This window comes from Amphiura filiformis, chromosome 14 (genome assembly GCF_039555335.1).
Source record: "Amphiura filiformis chromosome 14, Afil_fr2py, whole genome shotgun sequence".
In the NCBI taxonomy this organism is placed as follows: Eukaryota; Metazoa; Echinodermata; class Ophiuroidea; order Amphilepidida; family Amphiuridae; genus Amphiura; species Amphiura filiformis.
The window spans coordinates 4,159,841-4,181,912 of NC_092641.1; the positions used below are offsets into that span (position 1 = coordinate 4,159,841).

General features: G+C 35.7%; 1 protein-coding gene across 1 annotated transcript in view; it reads left to right on the forward strand.

Annotated features, from left to right (window-relative positions):
* The first annotated feature begins 19,740 nt into the window (after nt 1-19,740).
* The window catches only part of LOC140168894 (GTPase IMAP family member 9-like), a 119,518-nt gene continuing 117,186 nt past the window's right edge, over nt 19,741-22,072 (forward strand). Inside the window, exons 1-2 of the mRNA XM_072192225.1 lie at nt 19,741-19,880; nt 21,066-21,147. Coding sequence (XP_072048326.1) covers nt 21,114-21,147 — 34 coding nt within the window. The 5' untranslated portion in view covers nt 19,741-19,880; nt 21,066-21,113. The remainder of the gene's footprint in view (nt 19,881-21,065; nt 21,148-22,072) is intronic.

Here is a 22,072-nt window from a genome sequence, read left to right on the forward strand (position 1 = left end):
ATCTGTATGGGTAAGAAGTTTTAAAATGGGTTACTCAATGAGGCGTGACAATTGTTGGGGTCTGTGACGAAGTACACAATTAGAAACATGTATTAATACAGACATCGAAAGCTATTACAGAAATGGATAATTCATTAAGAGGGTATGTTCAAAATAAACATTATTGGGAGTTAGCAAAAAGCTGCAAAACAACAAATAGTGGATCATTGATTGAGAAGAAGTTGTTGTAAGAGTGAGTCAAAGTGACGTCTTACCCTTCACCTAATATCAGTGAGGAGTGGGATCCCGGCTCTTTTCTACAAAGTAGTCCATGTCATTCATGCAAAATGTATCTAACAACAACGTTTTATATTACTACGCATGAGATTAGGTTAATTTTTAAGATGGTGAATGGACAGTTCGCCTGAATATGAATATAAACACGGTACATTAGCTATAGATTAGATTCAAAAGTTGCTTGAACTTAGTCAATGAAATCATGTGTGACCAACAATCACTGCTACATGTAGCATGGTTAGCACAGGTTGCCCATTTGGCGATAATAATATGATTTTTTTTTATGACGGAGCAAACTCTGTAGCCTAAGGTTTAAAAAAGTCAATCAATGCCAAACAAGTAAACATGGTAAAATTTTGTCATGATTTTAATCCGCTAAAAACCAAAAAGGCTTGATATTAGTGTTGCTTATGCTGATTGAAATAAAACGAATATACATAAGAATAATGCCACGGTGTTGGCTATTCGTAAAAATCAGGACCTTGCCATGCCCATATGCCCGCACAATTACCAGTTTATACTTCAGTTGAAATCCATACATAAACTATTGACGACTTGATTTAATCTTCCACATAGAGGTGTAGATTTCTAATGGAGTCACCACTTCAGGTAATCCCATTTGAAATTCATACTCATACCTGTGTGGAAGATTAAGTTCCTGTCTTCCAGGGAATGTATGGATTGCACTTGAAATAGCCCATGACAAATATCCCGATTTTGCCCTCTGTTTTGCACATGTCAATTGCAACCCAGGTCCCTGGGTACCGGGGATTGCCGGGAACAGGGCCGGAGATTTTTAGTTTAAAAGGTCAACTCCCCGGCTAACATCCAGTCAAGACTTGGACCCCAGGCATATATCTTGAGCCACTCCCCGGCACTCCTAGTGCGTAAACGTTATAAATCGAATAATATTTTGTCATTTCATATTGAAGATATATAGGAAGCTTCCAAAAAGACCTAAAAGTATGAGGTCTTTTGGAAAACTTCATGTATATCGTTAATACGAACGGTCAAACTTTTCATATGATGGTCGGCTTTTCATCCCAGCTACAAACACTTTCAGTACATAGCGTTAGGTTTATAAAATCTACCTAGTTTACTTTGGCAATAATATTGCTTTATTCTTTATTCTATTAGGATTTGTATATTCCTAACCCTCAGTGGCATGACTAGGGGTTGTGGCGCCAAGGGCTTAGGATACATAATGCGCTCCTCCCCAATTCTTGAAACAAGTTTGCGCGGAGCGCCCGAAAATGTGCACAAAATAGGGCCTATCACTCATTAATTTAGGTTATAATGAAGTTGAATATCGGTCTTAATTTTTTTTTTCAAATGATTCGGCGTTGAAATGCGCGCGAAGCGCGGGAAAATTTTGACTTTCATCGCTAGGATGGGCGCAGAATCGATGCTGAATTTGTCATTTTGGCGCCCCCGTACGGATGGCGCCCAGGGCACATGCCCCCACTGCCCCCTGTCGCTACGCCACTGCCTTACCCTAATCCTACCCATAACCCTAACACTAACGCAACCCTAACCATAACCTCCTAACCCTAAATCCTAAAACCAAACCTTAGAATTCGTGATAATGCAGTAAATGCTTACATGAAGGCAGAACCGAAAAGCTGGACCAAAAATCTAGCCCCGACAACAAAGTCTCTTAATTCGTAACTGTGTACACTTTCTTCTGAAGCCTTTTAGGCATATACAGAGGGTGCAAGACACCAAAGATTTGCAACATAGATTGATGAATTGTTTCATATCTTAAAATTGAATGAATCATCATTCCTAAAAAATTAATAATACTTGTTTTAAAATAATTATTATAGTGCCCATTTTTGTGAGCCAATTAATTTATTAGTTGGGCATTTTTTGGTAATGGGCATGGTTAATTAACTGGGTGGGCAAAATAATTTACTTTGTGGGCAAATTCCCACCAAATTGCTTTCGTGTGCGACATACCTATTTCAAACTTATTAATATAAAAATATTTAATTACATTTTCATTACCAGAAAGCCACAAAATCAAACGTATCGAATTACTGCTGATATTTTCCATTAAAATGCCAAAAGCGTTTTAAGGTGTATTTATTTGCTCAACTTATATGGAATAAAAATAGAATTAACTGCTTGTCTTTCAACTTTCACATGATCTTGTGTGTTTACTTTCAACCTCAAAAGATGTTTTGAAATTTGACAAAGAAGTTTAATACTACTTTAAAGAGAAGCCGATTACTAAGATATTCTGAGTCATATTTGTATTCCTGAAAGATATTTATTATGTGCTTTCATCCACAGCATTCACGTTTGGACAACTTCCAGAATCCAACCAACTGTAACATTCCTCAACGCTAATTATATTTTATTTTACATACTGCTGGTGTTTGGCAAACTAATACTGGAGCTGATTTCAAAGAAGCGTGTTTTATTAATGAATTTATATACAAATTTTAACATGTAGTCTTACTAAGGAGGGGGGGGTCTCTACATAGCCTTATCAATGAATTTATATACACATGTTAACCTGTAATCTTACTAACGGGGAGGGGGGGGTTGACGGTAACCATATTAACGAAATTGATACACACATTTTACCCCGTAATATAAAGGGGGGGGGGGCTTAACAGTAACCTTATCAATGAATTTAGACACACATTTTAACCTGTAGTCTAATTAGGAAGGGGGGGCTTGACAGTAACCGTATCAATGGGTTTATATACACATTTTAACCTGTAGTCTAACTAGGAGGGGGGGGGCTTGACAGTAACCGTATCAATGAATTTATATACACATTTCAACATGTAGTCTTACAGGGGGCTTGGCAGTAACCTTATCAATGAATTGATATACAAATTTTAATCTGTAGTCCAATTATGGGGAGGCGGGCTTTACAGTAACAGTATCAATGAATTTATATACACATTTTAACATGTAGTCGTACTAATGAGGTAGGGGGGATGGGGCTTGACAGTAACCTTCTCAATAAATTTATATACACATTTTAACCGGTAGGCTAACTAAAGAGGGGATGGCTTGACAGTAACCTTGTCAATGAATTTATATACACATTTTAACCTGTTATCTAACTCAGGAGGTGTAGGTTTGGGAGTAACCTTACAAATGAATTTATATACACATTTTAATCTGTAGTCTTACTTGGGGGGGGGGGGCTCGACAGTAACCTTATTGATGAATTGATATACAGATTTTAGCATGTAGTCTAACTAAGGGTGGGCCTTTACAGTAACATTATCAATGAAGTGATACACACACTTTAGCATATAGCCTTACGGGGGGGGGGCTTGAGAGTAACCCTATCATTATCAATGAATTTATATACATATTTTAGTCTTAATAAAAGGAGGGCTTGACAGTAACTTTTTTAATGAATTTGTATACACATTTCAACATGTAGTCTAACTAGGGGGGAGGGGGGTGCTTGACAGTAACCTTAGCAATGAATTGGTGAATTGATATACACATTTTATCTTGTAGTCTAATTAAGGAAGCGGAGCGGGCGGGTCTTGGCAGTAACCTTATCATTGAATTGATATACACATTTTAGCATGTAGTCTTACTTAGAAGGGGGGGGGGGGGCTTGGCAGTAACCTTATCAATGAATTTATATACACATTTTCGCACGTAGTCTTACTAAGGATTGTGTGCTGGACAGTAACCTTATCAATGAGTTCATACCCTTGTAACCTGTTGTCTTGTTAAGGGGAGGGGGGAGGGGCTTGACAGTAACCTTATCAATGAATGTATATACACATTGTAACATGAAGCCTTACTAGGGGGTTGGTACAACATCATAATGCTTCTCATCCGGTGTACTAAAACAATTAAGTAATCCATATAAGTGGTGTTTCGAAGCTCTGCTAAAGTCAAAGTTGCAAAGGCCGTTGGATTTAGTATCGATTAGTTCTAAAACTAAATGACTCCTTATAGGTATATTATATATTTGATAACTTGTTATGACGTTCTAGCTCCCTTGGACTGCTGCTATTGGTTAGAGACCGTTCACAAACACTTGTAAGGGGGGGGCTGATGCAAAAAGGGGCCCCTAATTTTTTATCCCTCTGAGGGGGGGGCTTTAAAAACATCACCTTAATTTTTCTCGTAGAACATGAGTTTACACTATTTTCTATGAGGTTGACGTCCATTTTTCAGGGGAAAATGAGGAGGCCCTGAAAATAATTTTGGGTCCGAAAGGGGGGCCCTAAAAAAATATGGGATTTTTTCTTTTTGCATCAGGATCGGTCCCTTATAGTGACAAAAGCTTTTCAAGTTTTCAAGTTTAAAGTTTTTTTACTAAACCTTCAATTACCCACATTTCATGTAATCTTGTGAACAACTACATACATGTTAAAATACTTTCAATAATACAGCAGCACACTTAATATAAACGATTGTTAAAAAATACATGAGAGTTATTTCAGTTGCAGCTCCTAAAGAATGGAATCTGCTACCTAAAGACCATCAACAAAACGCCACTAGTGTCCAATGTTTCTAAACCGTCCTGAAGACCTATCTTTTAATTTTCTGTATTACATTGTTTAATTTTGCTTTTCACTTCTTCATGTTCCTATGTAATATCACACCTTGGGGTTATGCCTCAGAGGTTAATCTCAGTCCAGCGTAGGGCCTTTGAAATCCAACTTAATATTATTTACTGCTTAAGAGGTAGCAAGAAAAGGGGGATAAGCAATTATATTTGGAAGGTCGAAAAGGAAAAGAATGTTTATTACCAGCTTTTACAAGTTGTAAACGCAATAAAATAGTTTAGATAATGATACGAGAACGGAACAATTCTCCGGATTTCTAGTGCTTATTCAACAATGTAGATTATTGTATGTGTAGATAATTGGTTCTTAGATGTCGATAATAATGTCGATGTAACACACTGACAATGTCACTTGTGTCAATATCTCCCGTTACCGCATAGAGAGGATCATGTTGGTCCAAATCTACCGATTTATTTTGACAAATGAAGGTCGTAATAGTTTCATGTTTTTTGTACGTCTTCAATATTATATGAGTGGATATTCATACGTAGTGGTAGATAAAATGAATTAAAGTTTTAACTTCAACACTACACTATTTTTCGCTCACCTGGAACAAGATATCATCACAGCATCACCATCTGCTGAAGACGCTAGTCGGACTAGTGAAAACGTTCCAGGTGAGCGAAAAATAGTGTAGTGTTGAAGTTAAAACTTTAATTCGTCTTCAATATTATATTAAAGTAATTTCAATTTGCGTGGTTTCATGAGTAATATCAATAATATTCCTTTAATATGACATGACAATGAGCAATGAACTTTATACAGATAGTTTTAAGTGTAGGTTGACTTTATTGTTCAAACGCAGAGTTATGTGAACTATCCTTATTCTTTTTTCTCCGCTTGATATAATACCCAGGCATTTGTTAATAATCATAATCATACGATACCATGGATTCATTTCGTATGTGGACACGCAAGCAGAGTCAACATGGTAGAGCTATCAAATCAAATCAATCCAATCCCAACTTCACTCAGATTATTATGAAAATATCGATATTAATGTTGTGTTTATTTGTAACAAACAATTATATGTTCTACTCTTTATATAACCAGACGTATATTTCATATTAATATTAATAGTATGAAATAATAATATGAAAACTATTTATTTTGAAAAAATATGTGTGTGTTTTTTTCTGCTAATATTATTTCATGTTTGTTGATTCTCTGGTCTTGGTGTATACTAAGTACTATTTGTTACTCCTGTTTTATATTGTTTGCTAAGGAAGATGTAATTTTGTTCTCTTCCAAGGTTTTTGTTCAATTTGTTTTTTGATATATTTTGTAAAAAATATTATTACTATTTATCGGTTTGTTTTTTTGTTTATGATGATTGTACGTTTCTATATGTTTAAAACTGGTATATGTGACCGTACACCACGAATGAGCCGTAAATGTCCTCAATTGTATTCTGAGTTACAGTGTAAAATGGGCATGAAGGTCGTATTCATAGGTACCTCAATTTGGTGCTACGTGTACCTCATTTAATGAGATACACGTAGCACCAAATTGAAATACCTATGAATATGACCTTCATGCCCATTTTACACTGTAACTCAGAATACAATTGAGGACATTTACGGCTCATTCGTGGTGTACGGTCACATATATCGTTTGCAGGCATGGATGACATGACAAAGAAAACTGACTATGAATAATAATGTAATGAAACTTTTTATAAAAACTTGTATAAAGCAAAAAAAAAAACCGTGGTAATCTTCCGATCAGAAAGCTTTCATCAGAATGCACTTGTAATCTACCGGTTTTAAAAGTGAGAGGAGCTTTAAAACATATGGCACATTGGACAAGTCGGAAATTGTGTCCCCAACAAAGCTCAAATTCTCCCTAAACCCGCTATTTTAGGCAAATTCGCTTTCATGAGCACCATAATGTAAACTTATGGAAAGCACATTTTCTATCAAACAATTATTTTACCCCATCTCCCGACACACCCTAATTAATATCCCGTGCGGTTTATGCAAACCAGTCGTGGAATTTTAGGAATAAATATTCCATACGTAATGTCGAGTTTGTACCTAAGTCATTTTTTTGAGGTTGTGAGCTTTTATTTTGCTTAACTCACCTTAACAATTGCCACCTTGTAACAAAATTCATTATTACAATAGAGAGCGGCCTCATAATACCTTTATAGTTTTCTGCCTAATTCTGATTGTATGACTTAAGAAATTTATTTCAATGATTTAAACAGTCTTTCCAGGACTATCAGTGACGTTGTCTTTATCATTAGTTTGAATACGTAAACCACACCATCATTACGTCACCCTCATTATGGCCTCATAACCTAGTTGCCTAAGTCCGTATTCAGTTTTTTGCCTTTTTCCTCAAAACTGAAAAAATGACTTAGGCAATTGTGGTTATGAAGGTGATAGTCGTAGTGAAATCATCCGTTCTTGTAGAGCTAAATTATATTAAATGTTGCCAAATCCAAATTCTGAGTATTTAAAAAAAAAGTAATTGTATTTGGCAAGGCAACAACAGACAAAATTAAAAGGGAACAATGACGCAATCTTATGAAAATGGTGGTGTTAAACTGCCGAATGTTGAAGAGCATTTACATGCTTTAAAAACATTTTGGATTAAAAGCAATAAGCAATAACGTAAGTAACTGTTTTACTAGACAACCAATATAACTCGGGAAGAAATTATCATGTTTGATACACATAGGTGTAAAGACATTAAAGATAGAATCTCAAATAAATTCTGGCATGATACACTGTCCTCCTGGTCGCATTTTTTGTGTTTTAATAATCAAGATTTGGAATGCAACTCGAATGCTAGGCAATAGATCCGATGGAATGATAAAATTATCATCGGTTGTTAGCCGGTCCATTACAAAAATTAAAAATACCTGAACATTTTAGATCTTTTTGGGAAACAAATGTATATCTTCAATACAAAAGGTCAACATTTTCAAACAATGGGTGGCTTTTCCTCCCAGCTACATGCACTTTAAGTACATATCATTGAATTTATTAAGTTTACTTAGAGGGCTGTTCAATATAAAACATATAAAAAATATTAATTGTTAATAATTTGCAATAAAATGTGTATTATATCACAAATTTGAAAGAATCAAAAATATTTGATATCAGAATGACATTCCTCGCATTCGGAATGTAATTTGGTGTGTCTGAATACTGTGCAAACGTTGCTATCCGATACCTTAAATCATTAAATTATGTAATGATCTTGTTAATGCCAAACAAAAAGGGATGTAGATTAATTTATGATATTTTGTTGAACGTTCAATATAGAACTCCTACAGATAAGGGTAAATGGCTAAGTGAGTTAATCTGCAATTTTACGGAAACATTTGCAGTCTCAATTTCATGTAAAATGAAGATGGTTTCAGGTGGTACTACACCTCTTGATAAATTTGTGACTGTTTTTGCATTTTTCTCAAAAAATAATAACACACTGGTAACAAAAGTTATGTATATTATAGGGGCAAGGAATCCAGTTACTACACTGGAATTTCAGTGACTCAAAACAAGCGGTACGTTATTTATGTTAAGAAAAGAGGTACAGTTAGAATGTACCTCATTTCTTTAAATATATAATGAACCACTTGTCGTGAATCACTGAAATTTCAGTGAAGTAATTGGATTCCTTGCCCGTATAATATACGTAACTTTTGTTACCAGTGTGTAGTTATTTTTTGAGAAAAATACAAAATTTATCAGGGGATGTAGTACCACCTTAAACGTCAAAACGATCTATTTTGTAATAAAAAGAAGGTGATGTTATCCCACTTTTTATCAAATATCATAATTTTTTTGTACAAAACTATATAACAGAAAACACCTCCCATACTATTTATTTATTCAGTTGTATATTCCATATTAATGGGTCGTGTCCGTATCGAGACGCTGACAAAATCCTACTACCATTTCAAGATGATTTAGTATGTTTAAGGGGGTACTACACCCTCGATAAATTTGTGTCTACTTTTGCATTTTTCTCAAAAACCCATAACACACTGGTCACAAAATTTATGCATATTATAGGGGCAAGGAATCCAATTACTACACTGGAATTTCAGTGACCCAAGACAAGCGGTTTGTTATTTATGATAAGAAATAAGGTACCGCTAACATGTACCTCAGTTTCCATGTAACCAAGGTTATAGGAATAAACTAGAGTGTCACATGATGTCTAAGCCACACCGCACACAAACAAACATGCATCCGTTTATCGTACCTCAATTATAACTAACTTAAAAGCATATGTACGAGGGAAATGCAAGTAATAAAACTCTTCTATATAACGAAAATTCAAGCAAGGCTTGTGTTTCGGAACTACGTGAGTCTGAAGTTTTCAAGAGACCCTTTTTTGAGGCAAAACCCCAAGAATTACGTAAATTTCCACTTTTCCGGCAGGTTTGCGCAAAATTGGTCGATTTTACCCTCCCTGATATTCACTTTGCCCCCCCCCCCCCCATGCCACTCACCCGAAAAAAAAAATCCTGGTGTCGCCACTGATTAATTGACACCAATGTGTTAGGTTGTATGTAAGTTGTAAGAAAAACCCCAGCAAACACAAAAATGTTTTTAAAACTTTTAAACTTATTATATTTTGGGTTTTGGTTTTTAGATAAAAACGTTTTAATAACAAATTATATAAAGGTTTTGGAAACGTTTAAGCACATTTTGTATGAAAACACACTACAACAATATTTTTCAAACGTTTTCAAAATGTTATTGTAAAATATTTTTGCAAACATTTTTTTACCAAATGTTTTGTCAACACTTAAATAACATTATGTTAGAATATTTGCAGTAGGTATCAACCAATGTTTTTGAATGTTGTGAAACCGTTTTATATCCTTTATATAACTTTTATATATCTCGAAATTTAAATATTTTATGGCAACCTTTTCTAACCTTTTGCGAATGATGTCGAAAACGTTTTGTGTTTGTTGGGACAATAATCGCCACTAAACGCTTTACGTCCTTTATATGTCAATAAATTTAATAATGTAATTAAAGTTTATTTTTATCTGTATGGGCTTGAAATTATTATGAAGGTAACGGGCGGTAGACCAATGAGACAAGACTTCTCATCTGTATGGGCTTGAAATTATTATGAAGGTAACGGGCGGTAGACCAATGAGACAAGACTTCAAGCTGACCATCCCCTTAATCATGATTCACAAGATTTGATTCAAGTTTAGATGTTTGTGTAGTTTAATATCACCACCATTCTGAAACCCCATCGAACCTTAAACCTATGAAAATAGTTGATTTCGGTTATACAGGTCTAAATACACATAATACGCACCTAAAACACACATACCACGTCCTACCCTCACACCCTAAGCAAACCCATTCACACATAAGCACCCCGTTATAACTTATTTCAATCATATTATTATATATTTTTGAATTTACTCTTTAACAAAAACACATTTGTGTTTACAATCGGCATCCCTTTTGAAAATCTTCTTTTCTTTTCTTTTAGTTTATTTTCAAAAAGGGATGCCAATTGTAAACCCAAATATGTTTTTGTTGAAAAATAGTAACTTTCAAAAATATATAATATGGTATGACTGTAACTGTGAGCGGCAGATACAAATAAGGAAACTCTTCTATATGGGAAAACTAACCAAGATCCTAAGTTACTCGTTCTATGTGCAAAGTGTACGACCTTTAAATGAACTTGGACTGGTATTGTTACTTGGTACATAACAAGTTGCAGCTAGCAACGCCATTCATGAGTGAAATCATCAACAAAATAATATTTTACAGGTTTGTTTTTAATTTCTGCTCCATTGAGCAATACCAAATGCGAACTCGTCTTTTTCTACACAAGACTAAGTGTTTTCTTCGTATGTACATTGCATTTTAACTTCAATTTGTGAATAAATCAATGTAAACAGTTCTGATTTCTGATTACAATAAGTTAATGTAAACACAAATATTGTGATTGATTTCAATTTGACCACATGCAAGACACGAGATAAAATGCACAAATTAATCAAACGCATTGACAAAAATACAATCAAACTGAGAATATGACAGAAAGGTGCATTTTAATGGTAAATGTCACGGAAATGTCACTGTGGAAGCTGTGTACCCTTAAATTGAATTGCATGAATATTATTGAATTTTGCCAAAGGAAGAAATAAGATTTCAGATGACAAAACAACATACCAACCCTAATTAATATGTAGTATCTCCTATAATTCGATCTGATGCTATTTTTTGATTTCCTGCGTTCATAATGGCTGTTGAGGACGGCTAAACTACCAAATATAATAGCAGGGATGATTTGACATCAGTCCGACACAAGTCCGAAATTAAGCCACATTAAGGAGGGATTGAAAAAGCCATGGCCAGGTATGGCCACTATCTGGCTTGATCTGCATCAACGTTTTCAAGGACGTGTATAGTCTTGAAGATGTTATTATTATCAAGCCCAGGATATTCTACATGGGTTCTACATCCTGTTATCAGTTCACTCAGTCTCAGCAACATCCCACGACTTTGAACGAGCGGCGGTGGGTTGAGCGCTTTGGTACCGAGAACCGTCCCTCTCCAGCTGCAGATACTGTCATGACATGAAAATTATCTTTCTGCTTCTCATCTAAAAAGAATTACTTTAAATTACTTAATTACAATCGGATTTGACACCAGCCCAAAATTAAATCCCATCAAGGAGGATTAAATTACAATATGCGTATTTGATTGGACTCCAGTTCGAACTTAAACCCCGTTAAGGATGTTTAAATTACAATATGAATATCGGATTTGTTACCAGCCCGAACTTACACCCCATTAAGTAGGGTTAAATAACGATATCGTCGTTTTTCAAGAAAAACCTCCTATGTAACCTTGGCAGTATTTGTTAATGAAAGTTCATCTTGTTGGTATATTCGATGATTAAAACTTTTGATCGAAACACAAGACATTTACTCCTAGCTCTTGGAATTATCCGATGGTTACTCCATAAAGGGAGAGCGTGGCGCAATGGTTAGGGTACTTGCCTTTAGTGCATGAGGTCCCGGGTTCGATTCCCGGAAGTGGCGATTTGCTGGGATATTGACGTGGAAACAAAAGTCTGAAATTAATTAGCAACATCTGTAGATTAAATTCAGACTTCCGCTCTCCCCATGGTTCATTTAGAATTGGGTAAATGAATCATGAAAGTACTCCGTCCTTCGGAGGGGACGTTAAGCCGTCGGTCCCGTGTGCAGAGAGGCATACCTGTACATGTATCTCGCAGCCAGTTTCGAAAAGAGTAGGGTGTTAACCCCTGACTGTTCCCAACCCGTCCCGGCATTCAAATGGACCCCAATGGAAATAAGTTTCAATAGAGGCTTTCTTGGGTTATCCAGGGTTGTCACAACCCGAACAAATCAAATCAAAATCAAATCTTTCATCAGCGAGACTGAGTCTTGGTAGTTGTGTTTTAAACATGTTCAAGGGCCACAACTACATAGGTTTGTCCTGGCCAACGACAGTCGTTTTGACTTTGGATATGCACATTTGTGACCAATCCATAAAGGCACAGTCAAGAAAGAAAGAAAGAAAGAAAGAAAGAATGAAAGAAAGAAAGAAAGAAAGAAAGAAAGAAAGAATGAACAAAAGATAGAAAGAGAGAAAGTAAGAAAGAAAGAATTCGCTAGATATGCTGCGGTCTTGTTTTGAATCAAATCAACATCACATACTAATACTCATATAACATGTATAAATTGTACAAACTTAAGAATGTTAGCCCTTTTAACCCTAAAACAGACCCCTTCACATGTTTGAGCCAAATCTGATAATAACCCTATATGCATCAAATGATTAAGGCTTTCGGGCATTATTCTGATATTCTGATGATCACAACACTTATGCAGCAAATAGTGAATTTCAAGGTGATTTTCAGTAATCAATCATGTTTGACCCCTGCATAACCTTGAACTCAAAATATGTGTTTATCCCGTAAACACCAGCTAATCTCAATATAATATGTCAGTCGCATCTCTGTACAATCTGTAGCAAAAAGATTGTGAATATGTTTGGTTATGTAGCGGAAATACCCCTCTTATTGTGCAGCAGATCTGAGGCGATATTTTGGTTCATACCGGTTGATGACTTCTGAGCTGTAAAAGGGAGCTGAATCAGAGAAAAAATGTCAAAAGCAAGACTTTTGTATTCAATTCTCTGACCAACAGGTAGCCAATGAAGTTCGCGCATTTTGGCTGTTATGTGATCATATTTTATTATTCTGATGATCACAGCACACAGCACTTAATATGCAGCAAATAATAGTGAATTTTAAAGTGTTTTTCAATATTCAACCCTATTTGACCCCCGTATGACCTTGAACTCAAAATCTGTGTGGACCCCATAGACACCAGCTAATGCCAATTCATATGTGTCAGTCTTGTGTAATCTGTAGAAGAAGCTTTTTGAAGGTATTTGGTTATGTACCGAAAAGACCCACTTAATGACAATTGACCCCAAATCCGTGAATACCCCACAGGCCTGTCTATAGCCAATGTCAATGGTAAAGTCTCATTACTACCATGTGGTCTGTAGGAGAAGAAACATTTTTGGTAAAAATCACATTTTAAGCCAAAATTTATTATTTATATATTTATTTGCGCTTTCATTATACAGGGTAGCTCCTTCAGTGACAAAGCACTGTTATTCAATAGGTTAAAGACCACCAATAGGCCTGGGCGATACATTGAAATACGACGAGGAACTATTTGTTTTCATGGCATTCGAAAAGACTGCATTAAAATCGCTGAAATTGATCAGGTTATAAAGTACTTTTTAGCGTTTGATGCTTCAAAACGGTACATTTTCTCTCATTATATGACATTTTTGATGCAATAGTACCAAAATTCATACGCACGGCTTCGGTTTTTAGTAAATAGTCGCCCTATCATATTGTAACTTTCAGCTTCGAGAGCGCACTGTCATTTTAAGGTGTTTACGGTTCAGTGCGTTAAAACAAGAAAAGTCTCAGGTCAACCTATGTTGAATTTTTGATCATTTGGCATCTAAATCATATAGATTCACCTGATATTGGTGACATTGAACTGTGAGAGTTCTGAATATGAGAATATTCCACCCGAAATTAGGCATTTTCCCATTGAAACACGTGTAATACATAATTAGTGATATTTAACCTCAAGGGGGCCCTGTTACAGAGTATAACGTAAGTATATAAACAAAAGTATATTAAGAATGGAATAACATTTACAGTACATTGTACAAAATGAAATTGGTTAAAATATTCAATTACATAATAATAATATGATTACATAATGGTCAATCACCCTGAATATAGTTTTTAAATTGACCAATAAGCATTGAATCAAAGTTTGAACGAGTATCAATGTCAATTGAGTTATTCAAAAGATGAGTTGCTCTGACATGAAAAGTTCTTAAACCAGAGTTGCTCTTGTAATGAGGAACAAGAAGTGAATTAGATTAATTTTCCTCTTGTACTATAGCTATGAATAGAATGGGTAAAGCTGAATATAGAACAAAGATAATCAGGAGCTTTCCCAGTAAGACACTTGAATAACATAACAAGAATATGACTGTTCCAGCTTTGGTCTAATTTGAGCCACTTTAGATCATTCATCAATGTATCAATAGGAGTTCTTATGTCAGCGGAAAGAATGATTCTTGTAAGATTGTTCATAGGAACTTGCAACCTACTGGAAAGTGTTAGAGAGCAATTAGACCAAACATGGCATATGACCCCACAAGGGTAATGTCAAATGTAAAGTTTGGGGCAGTGACGTTTTCCCCCAAATTTGGTTGTAATCGGTCATACAATTAGAGAGCAAGATCAAATTCTACCAGGTTGCGAGAAGAACCGTTTGGAGTTAATACTTAGCCTAATTAAGTCATTATGTTTTTAGAATCGGGGTTTCCCGCTAAACAATACTATGATTTGTAACAACTAAGTAGCTCAATAATATTATTTGTACAGCTAAGTATACGATTCGTCTCTCTGCCGAATTCATTTATCGCACTTAGGCGCGATTCGTCCAAATACAAATTTCAACAACTACGTCGGTGAGTAAGATTTACCATTCAATTTTGATGGTAATTAAAGATAACCTGAAATATAATTATAGGCATACAAAAACTCAAATTGCTCAAAATTCTCGATTCGTCACTCTGCCGAAATCATAACGATATATATCCATACGAATGCTGTAAATGCTGGTCATTAGAAAGTAGCAATTGTACCAAAATCATCTAGACTGAAATGCATGATGTGTCCCGTGCCTATTGGGAGAAAAGTACTGGTTTTAAACCACAGAATAACATGCATTTATGTGCGCATCAAACTGTGAACGTTAGTGCGTTCAGTCGCAGTTGTTTAGTTCTCAAATTACTCTTTGGCTATAGTTTGGACCAAATGTCACTTTTATATTTTTGCGTTGTACTAACTATATCTTGTTCTTCAATCAATTTTTATAAACATAGGCTTTTTCCCCTCCTCTATCTCTCTTCGAAAATTTTTACATGAAGTATTTTACAAATCAAACATTTGACAGGAAATGGTAACAACATTGAGTCGCGTAAGCTGTGCATATGGAAAACAGGAAGCGGGTTATCGTATTGGTTCTGTTTTCGCTTAGTACCAAGCTAGAGTCCAGGCCATTCCCATACGACCATTATTGTAAATCCGTCTACAAATGTGGGGTGGGGTGGGCAAATAGGCCTGAATTGTCAAAAAATGGCTGAAAAGTACGAAAAATGGGTCATTTTGCCCAAAGGTGGCGGGAACATGTCCCACTGTCTCCCCCAGTATTGACGCCCATGCATGCGACGTGTCTTTGGTTCCAGTCTATATTCTTCGGGCACTCGGGTTTCTCCATACATCTAAAACTTACCTTTATTGATTGTGTTGTGTATATTGATACTGCCAAATAAAGGTATTGGGATCTCGCGCAAATAGTACGCGCGATTAAATCCTAGCATCAATATACCACCCGCCTATGAAAGGCAATGGTAATTGAAATCCCAAGAACTAAAATTGGGTTAAGTTACATTGAGTGCATTTCGTAATAAATGGCAAAGATGGTTGTTAAGACCAATATACAGACTTGGCATTTAGTATGGAATAATTTTTTTGCACAATTCCAAGACTAGTCTAGAAAGGGTCTGTATAAAACAATATTAATTGGGGTGTGTCGGGAGATGGTGTAAAATATTTGTTTGACAGTACATGTACTTAGTTTACATTATGGCGCTAATAATGCAGTGAATAGTAAAATTTCTGAATTTGAGCAACATTATTTATTGAGGTTCAATGTGATATTTAGTGAACCTAAAGGCCAATAAGTGTTCATCAGAACTGGAATAAACCTGTAATCTACTAATTTCGAAAGTGGGAGGAGCTTTAAAATATATGATTCTTAAAAGTGGTACGCACTCAGAAAGTTTGAATGGCCCCCTGGAGCCAAATATTATAAACTAACTGTACACAAAGAAACAGTGTGAGTTCATTGGGCAACCAGGAATTCGCGCAGTTGTTTTTGTACCGTAAGTTTATAACATTTGACCCCCGGGGGTGGTTATTCGAACTTTCTGAGAACGTACTACTTTTAAGGACCATATTTGAAGCTCCTCCGATGTTCAAATAATTGGTACATTACAAGTGTATTTCAACTGTGGTGAATGCCAATTGATGACGAACGAACTTTAGGCAATATCACCTGAAACCCCTATAAATTTGATAATAACGGAACAATTTTGCATAAAATCAAAGAGCTCAAATTCAGCCTCCCTAAATCCACCATATAAGGCAAATTCGCTACGTTATGAGCACCATAATGTTAACTTATGGAAAGTACATTTTCTATCAAACATTATTATGACACACCTCCATTAATATTTAGCCCGTGCGGTTTATGCTGACCCCTTCCAGATCAGTCTTGGAATTTTGCCAGGAGATGGTTTTGTTAATACAGTTTCAATGTTTTACAGCATTATTTCACTATGAAATTTGTAAAGGGTGTAGATAGCTCCTTCTAGCAGAAACTTGTACTCATTTTTTTAATGATTTGTGTAATTTAATCACTTTATTGTTTGTAAAAACGGTAGAATTACCAAATAGGGTGCAACTTGCTAGACTAGATTCCAGTTATCGTTTACGGAGTTTAGGGTTAGGGCTTAGGGCTGGGGTAGGGCAGTCTGGTAATAAGACCCCTAATGACTCATGGAATAAAAAAATACTATTTCTGATAAAAATTCCCTTTAAAAGGGAAGGCCAGCCTCAATGCAGAAGAGGTCTTGTAAATAGTTTGGGTCACCGTGAAAGGCATTTTTAGGATCACGCTTACATCCATGTTACATGACAGTTCACCAAACCATCAATGGTGAGAACATGCACACTGAAACAGCAAAAACATTAACTCCTATAACTCCTGTCAACTCTTTAATTCATTACTCCAAATTGTTCTGTATTTTTGTTTTTTACTGCTTTTTACCCATGCTTATTATTAAAATCAAGAAATACACTGCAGTTGTTAGTTAATTCGCTATGTTAACTCAACTTACATGCACATTTTATTTTAAAATAATTTTATATTATTTCGCAATGTATATAGTTTACTATAAAGTAGATAGTGGCAAGCACATGATATTAAGGACTGATCATTCACTACAATCTTCACTTTTAAACTGTATTTTTTGAATGTGTTGATTGTTAGTCCGAAACTCCTGCAAAGCTATGGACATGGCATCTAACCTTCTCCATTCTGTAATAGTCTGCATTGTGTGTTTTCTCAGTCTTCAATCATTTTGTTGAATGTAATTTTATGAATCAATTAAAAAAGATAGAAATTGGCCTCACTTTAGTTATGTGTCATTTTACAGTATTTATAATTTATAAAGTAAGACAATAATTTATTTATTTTCTATAAGTGCATGTCAAAATATGGGATATATTGTTCAATATTATAGCTAGCCCCTAAAAACTTTATTTTCAATCAGATTTTTCCCGTTGAAAAGACAAAACTGATGTTAAAGATAGCAATAATATCATCAATAACATTTTGAGTCAATTTTATCCATAAAACGATACAGGATAGGATAGATAATTACTTTGACTTCAATGTGGTCCAATGAAGATTTTGATTCTACAACATTATTAGATCTGTTATCAACATATCAATTATGCACTCACAGGCAACCGAACACCATGCTATGCTCAGTAGTCCACTGATATGACCTCGTGATCATTCCCCGCTTTGACCATGTCATTTTTTGATATGCTGATTGCTGAACAAGTTTATGTTTATATGTGTAGGCCTAACCTATGATAACTTTTAAAGTCATAATTAATTCAAACATAACTTTGGCAATACTCAATCGTTTTCGTTCGTTGAAACGGCAAAACATACTTTCTTTTCCTTGCAAATCGAATTAGCAGATATCAAAAACATTTCCACCACGAGAAGTAAAAAAAATAATTCATACCAATAGAGAAAGGCTATAATCTTAGCTAATCTTTAGTGTACACAAACCCCATCTCAGAACAGGTACCAGCCCTATGGGCTGGCGAAAATTACATTAGATTAATTTGTTCATGTAAAAGTTGACTTTGTTTGAAGTACATTGATAATTGAATTTTGAATGTCTACATCCCAAGGTTTCCTCGCATGTTGTGGTCGACGAGTACCCGCCACAATCATACGTTGACACCACCATTGTGCACGAAATCGTATCACTAAAATGTTTTCGCGGAGTGATTGCCGAATAGGGTGCAACTCTACTAGTCTTATAACAAGACTGCCCTACCCCAACCATAAACCATAACCCTAAACTCCGTAAACGAGGACTGGACACAAGTCTAGCAAGTTGCAACATATTCGGTAATTGTAGCCCCATTGTTCCTAGTTGTTTGTTCAAGAGGAGCCAGCAAACATCGATGTAAGACAGGAAGTTATATTGCCGTTCAAGGACACCACCCGCCTTAGCCTCTGGATGCCTGGTGGGTAGAGGTCCAAAAACACTGCATTTTTACAAGAAACACATGTATATACATGTGCAATGCAAAGACATATAGAAAAATAACTAAAACTAGTGTCCCTTTTTACGATTTTCCACGATGTCAGGTCGGGGACAGGAAAATACACATAAAATAACCTTGAATAACTGTGACGTAACTGGGCATATTGCTTTCAATCAATCAATCAATCAATCAATCAATCAATCAATCAATCAATCAATCAATCAATCAATCAATCAATTAATCAATCAATCAATCAATCAATCAATCAATCAATCAATCAATCAATCAATCAATCAATCAATCAATCAATCAATCAATCAATCAATCGTCGGGCATTTTAGACATGGTAGGGATGTGAGGGAGAGTAGTTTGTATGGTTAAGTTCTAGGATAGAATGATGACGTGGAAGGCAAACCGCTGAGCAGACTCCAATGGAAATCATTGAAGTGATATGCCATAAAGGGGTTTACATTTGTTTGCTAAACCAGAGTATAATTTTAGGAAAATCATGAACAAATGGCAAAGTGAAAGCAATGTATCTTGTTATCTTGTGATGATAGGAATTTGTGTTTTGCATGTTGTATTGTTTGTTTGGCCTTGTGTTGTGTGGTTTCACGTTTTCGGATTGAAACTGGGAATACGCCACACGTCGATTGCGCACGTTTGTTGGTTAATATCCCATATATGTATACGATATGCGCGTTGACGATGACGTAATCTCAGTTTCGGGAACCATCGAAATGGTCTACTGCATTCAAGTTTACCAATCATATTATTTTGAACTTTTTATGCCAACTTGCTCCCAGGGACCTTTTTGTTATTTTGTATAGAAAGTCAGTCAACTAGGGTACGCTATCCACCTACTCTATGCGTTCGACATTTATATACCGGTGTGCTTGGTAGTTGCACCCATTATTTTGGAGATATCAACTAGTGAACACTGGACTTTTAAATGGAAACGGTAGTAACATAAGATTGTGTATCCAAGGTTTAGGATATCGACTAGCATTTGGAACCTGTATTGAACCTGATTTGTCAGAGGTAAGTTAGTTATGTAGACCTACACATTTGTGTAAATAACAATACTTGGGCGGGGTGGGCCAGCAGGCCATCCGCGTAATGGAGGGACTGAATTATGCCCAAGTAGGATCATTCATTCAACCTGTCCCCTGATGCAATGGTAGCCCTTTCAGAGTTTTTGATATTTGTTTTTTATAATCTACATCTTGTCGATCTATCGGCATAGCACTTATCACACTGGCACACTACTCCCTATTCCAGACAGAAAAATACAGCACTATTTGTCTGGAATTAAAAAAATATTATCTTGTTTTGCCAAATGAAATATGGCTAAATCCTAATCCTTTAATTAGTTATAACTGCCAAAGAAGTGAAATTTTAATATTTTTGCAATTTGATGGAAAATGGACCAAAACATGCACTTTTGCATGTTTTCTTAAAATTGTAGTCACAAAATTCCATGTAAGCGACCACTAAGGGGCTGTGCAATAATTATGAGCCCTCGGGGGGTAAATTTCCAAACGGCCCGCCAAAAGTCGCTTGCCCCCCCCTCTCGGCCTGCAAAAATCGCTTGCCCCCCCCCCACTCGGCCCGCCAAAAAATCTTTGCCCCCACCCTTTACACATGCCAAATTTTTGAGATCCCAATTTGCAAACTTTAAATGGTCTAGATATATGTTGCGAGCAGGAAAACTTGCATATTAACGCGTTTCCATACAGTTTTCCTAAGCCTCGCTTGCCCCCCTCTCGGCTGCCCAAAATTGCTTGCCCCCCTTTCGGCTCGCCAAAAATGTCTTTCCCCCCCCCAATTTTATCCTCCCACAGGGCTCATAATTATTGCACAGCCCCTAACTATGGATTGAAGGCCTTTAGATGTACTTCGGATGAATCAGGGTTATACCGTAATGGAGTTGTAATGCGGCTCATACACGATCAATTTGAATAATCAATGTTGGGGACTCTGGATTCAGGACTGGATACAAAATAATATTTCTCTTCAACATTGTTCAATATCATTGAAGAGATCTAATCTAGTTTGATTTTATTGACGGTTGGCCAATAAAATTACTATTAATGTTCGTGTGTATAGTGCACAATGGTAGATTTTGTACCCACTCTTGCATCTAGGGTCTTCTTTTGGCTTTTTGTCATTTTATTATTGTTTATTGTAATTTCAATATGTATTTATTTTGCTTTTATTTTGTAGGAATAACTCTGCTGATGCCGTACACTGTAATGATAACTGGTCGTAAAAATGGACAAACTCTTTGCTAAACCAGACATATTAGGTAAGATAACGAAGAACAACACATAACACGAAGATTTAGTTTGCTTTTTACAAGAACAATATCTCTCGAATAACGAATGACAAACGGTATGTAACAGTTCTCGAAGTAAACTTTAAAAATCTAATGATATGTGCTTAAAGCGTATGTAGCTGGGAGGAAAAAAGCCGACGATCAATTGATAATTTTGACCTTTCATATTGAAGATATACATTTTTCCCCCAAAAGACCTATTTTTGTGTGTTAATTTTGGGGACAAAATCCATATCTTTAATTCGAAAGGTCAAAATATTTCAATTGATCGTCGGCTTTTCATGCTAGCTACAAACACTTAAAGTACATATCATCAGGAAATATCAAAAATATACATTTTTTATTATTTACCATAAAATGTATATTACATTGCAAATTTCAAAAAATCTCTGGTGTGCTCTCATCTCCCAAAAAAAATATTGTCCAAACGCTCATACCCCATCCCTTAACCCTAGTACCACCCGCTAATTTTGCAATACACTTGATGACGTCATAGTGACATTTTGAGGGGATGTTTGTACTTATTGTGGTATCACTAGATATCAGAGACCAATAGCTATACATTCGATACGGTATATGAAATTAAGTATAGACCATTAGGGAGCTTTAGTATATAAATAGGTCCTTTTTTCATTTTTTTTGGAAAATATCCCAATTTTGCCTCACTGCATTGTTTAAATTTCCTCAAAATTTGGAAGAAAATGTGTAAAAATTAAGAAAATTTGTGTTGAATTTTGACAAAAATTTTGAATTTTGGTATATCGATAGGTGCAAATTTCTTGAAAATGTGGTATATTGATGGGTCCCCTTTCAACTTCTCAGCGGCATACCCTACCTAAACCAAACTTGAGTATCCCCCCGTTACTAGTACACCGACTTCATTCTCCGGGGTAAA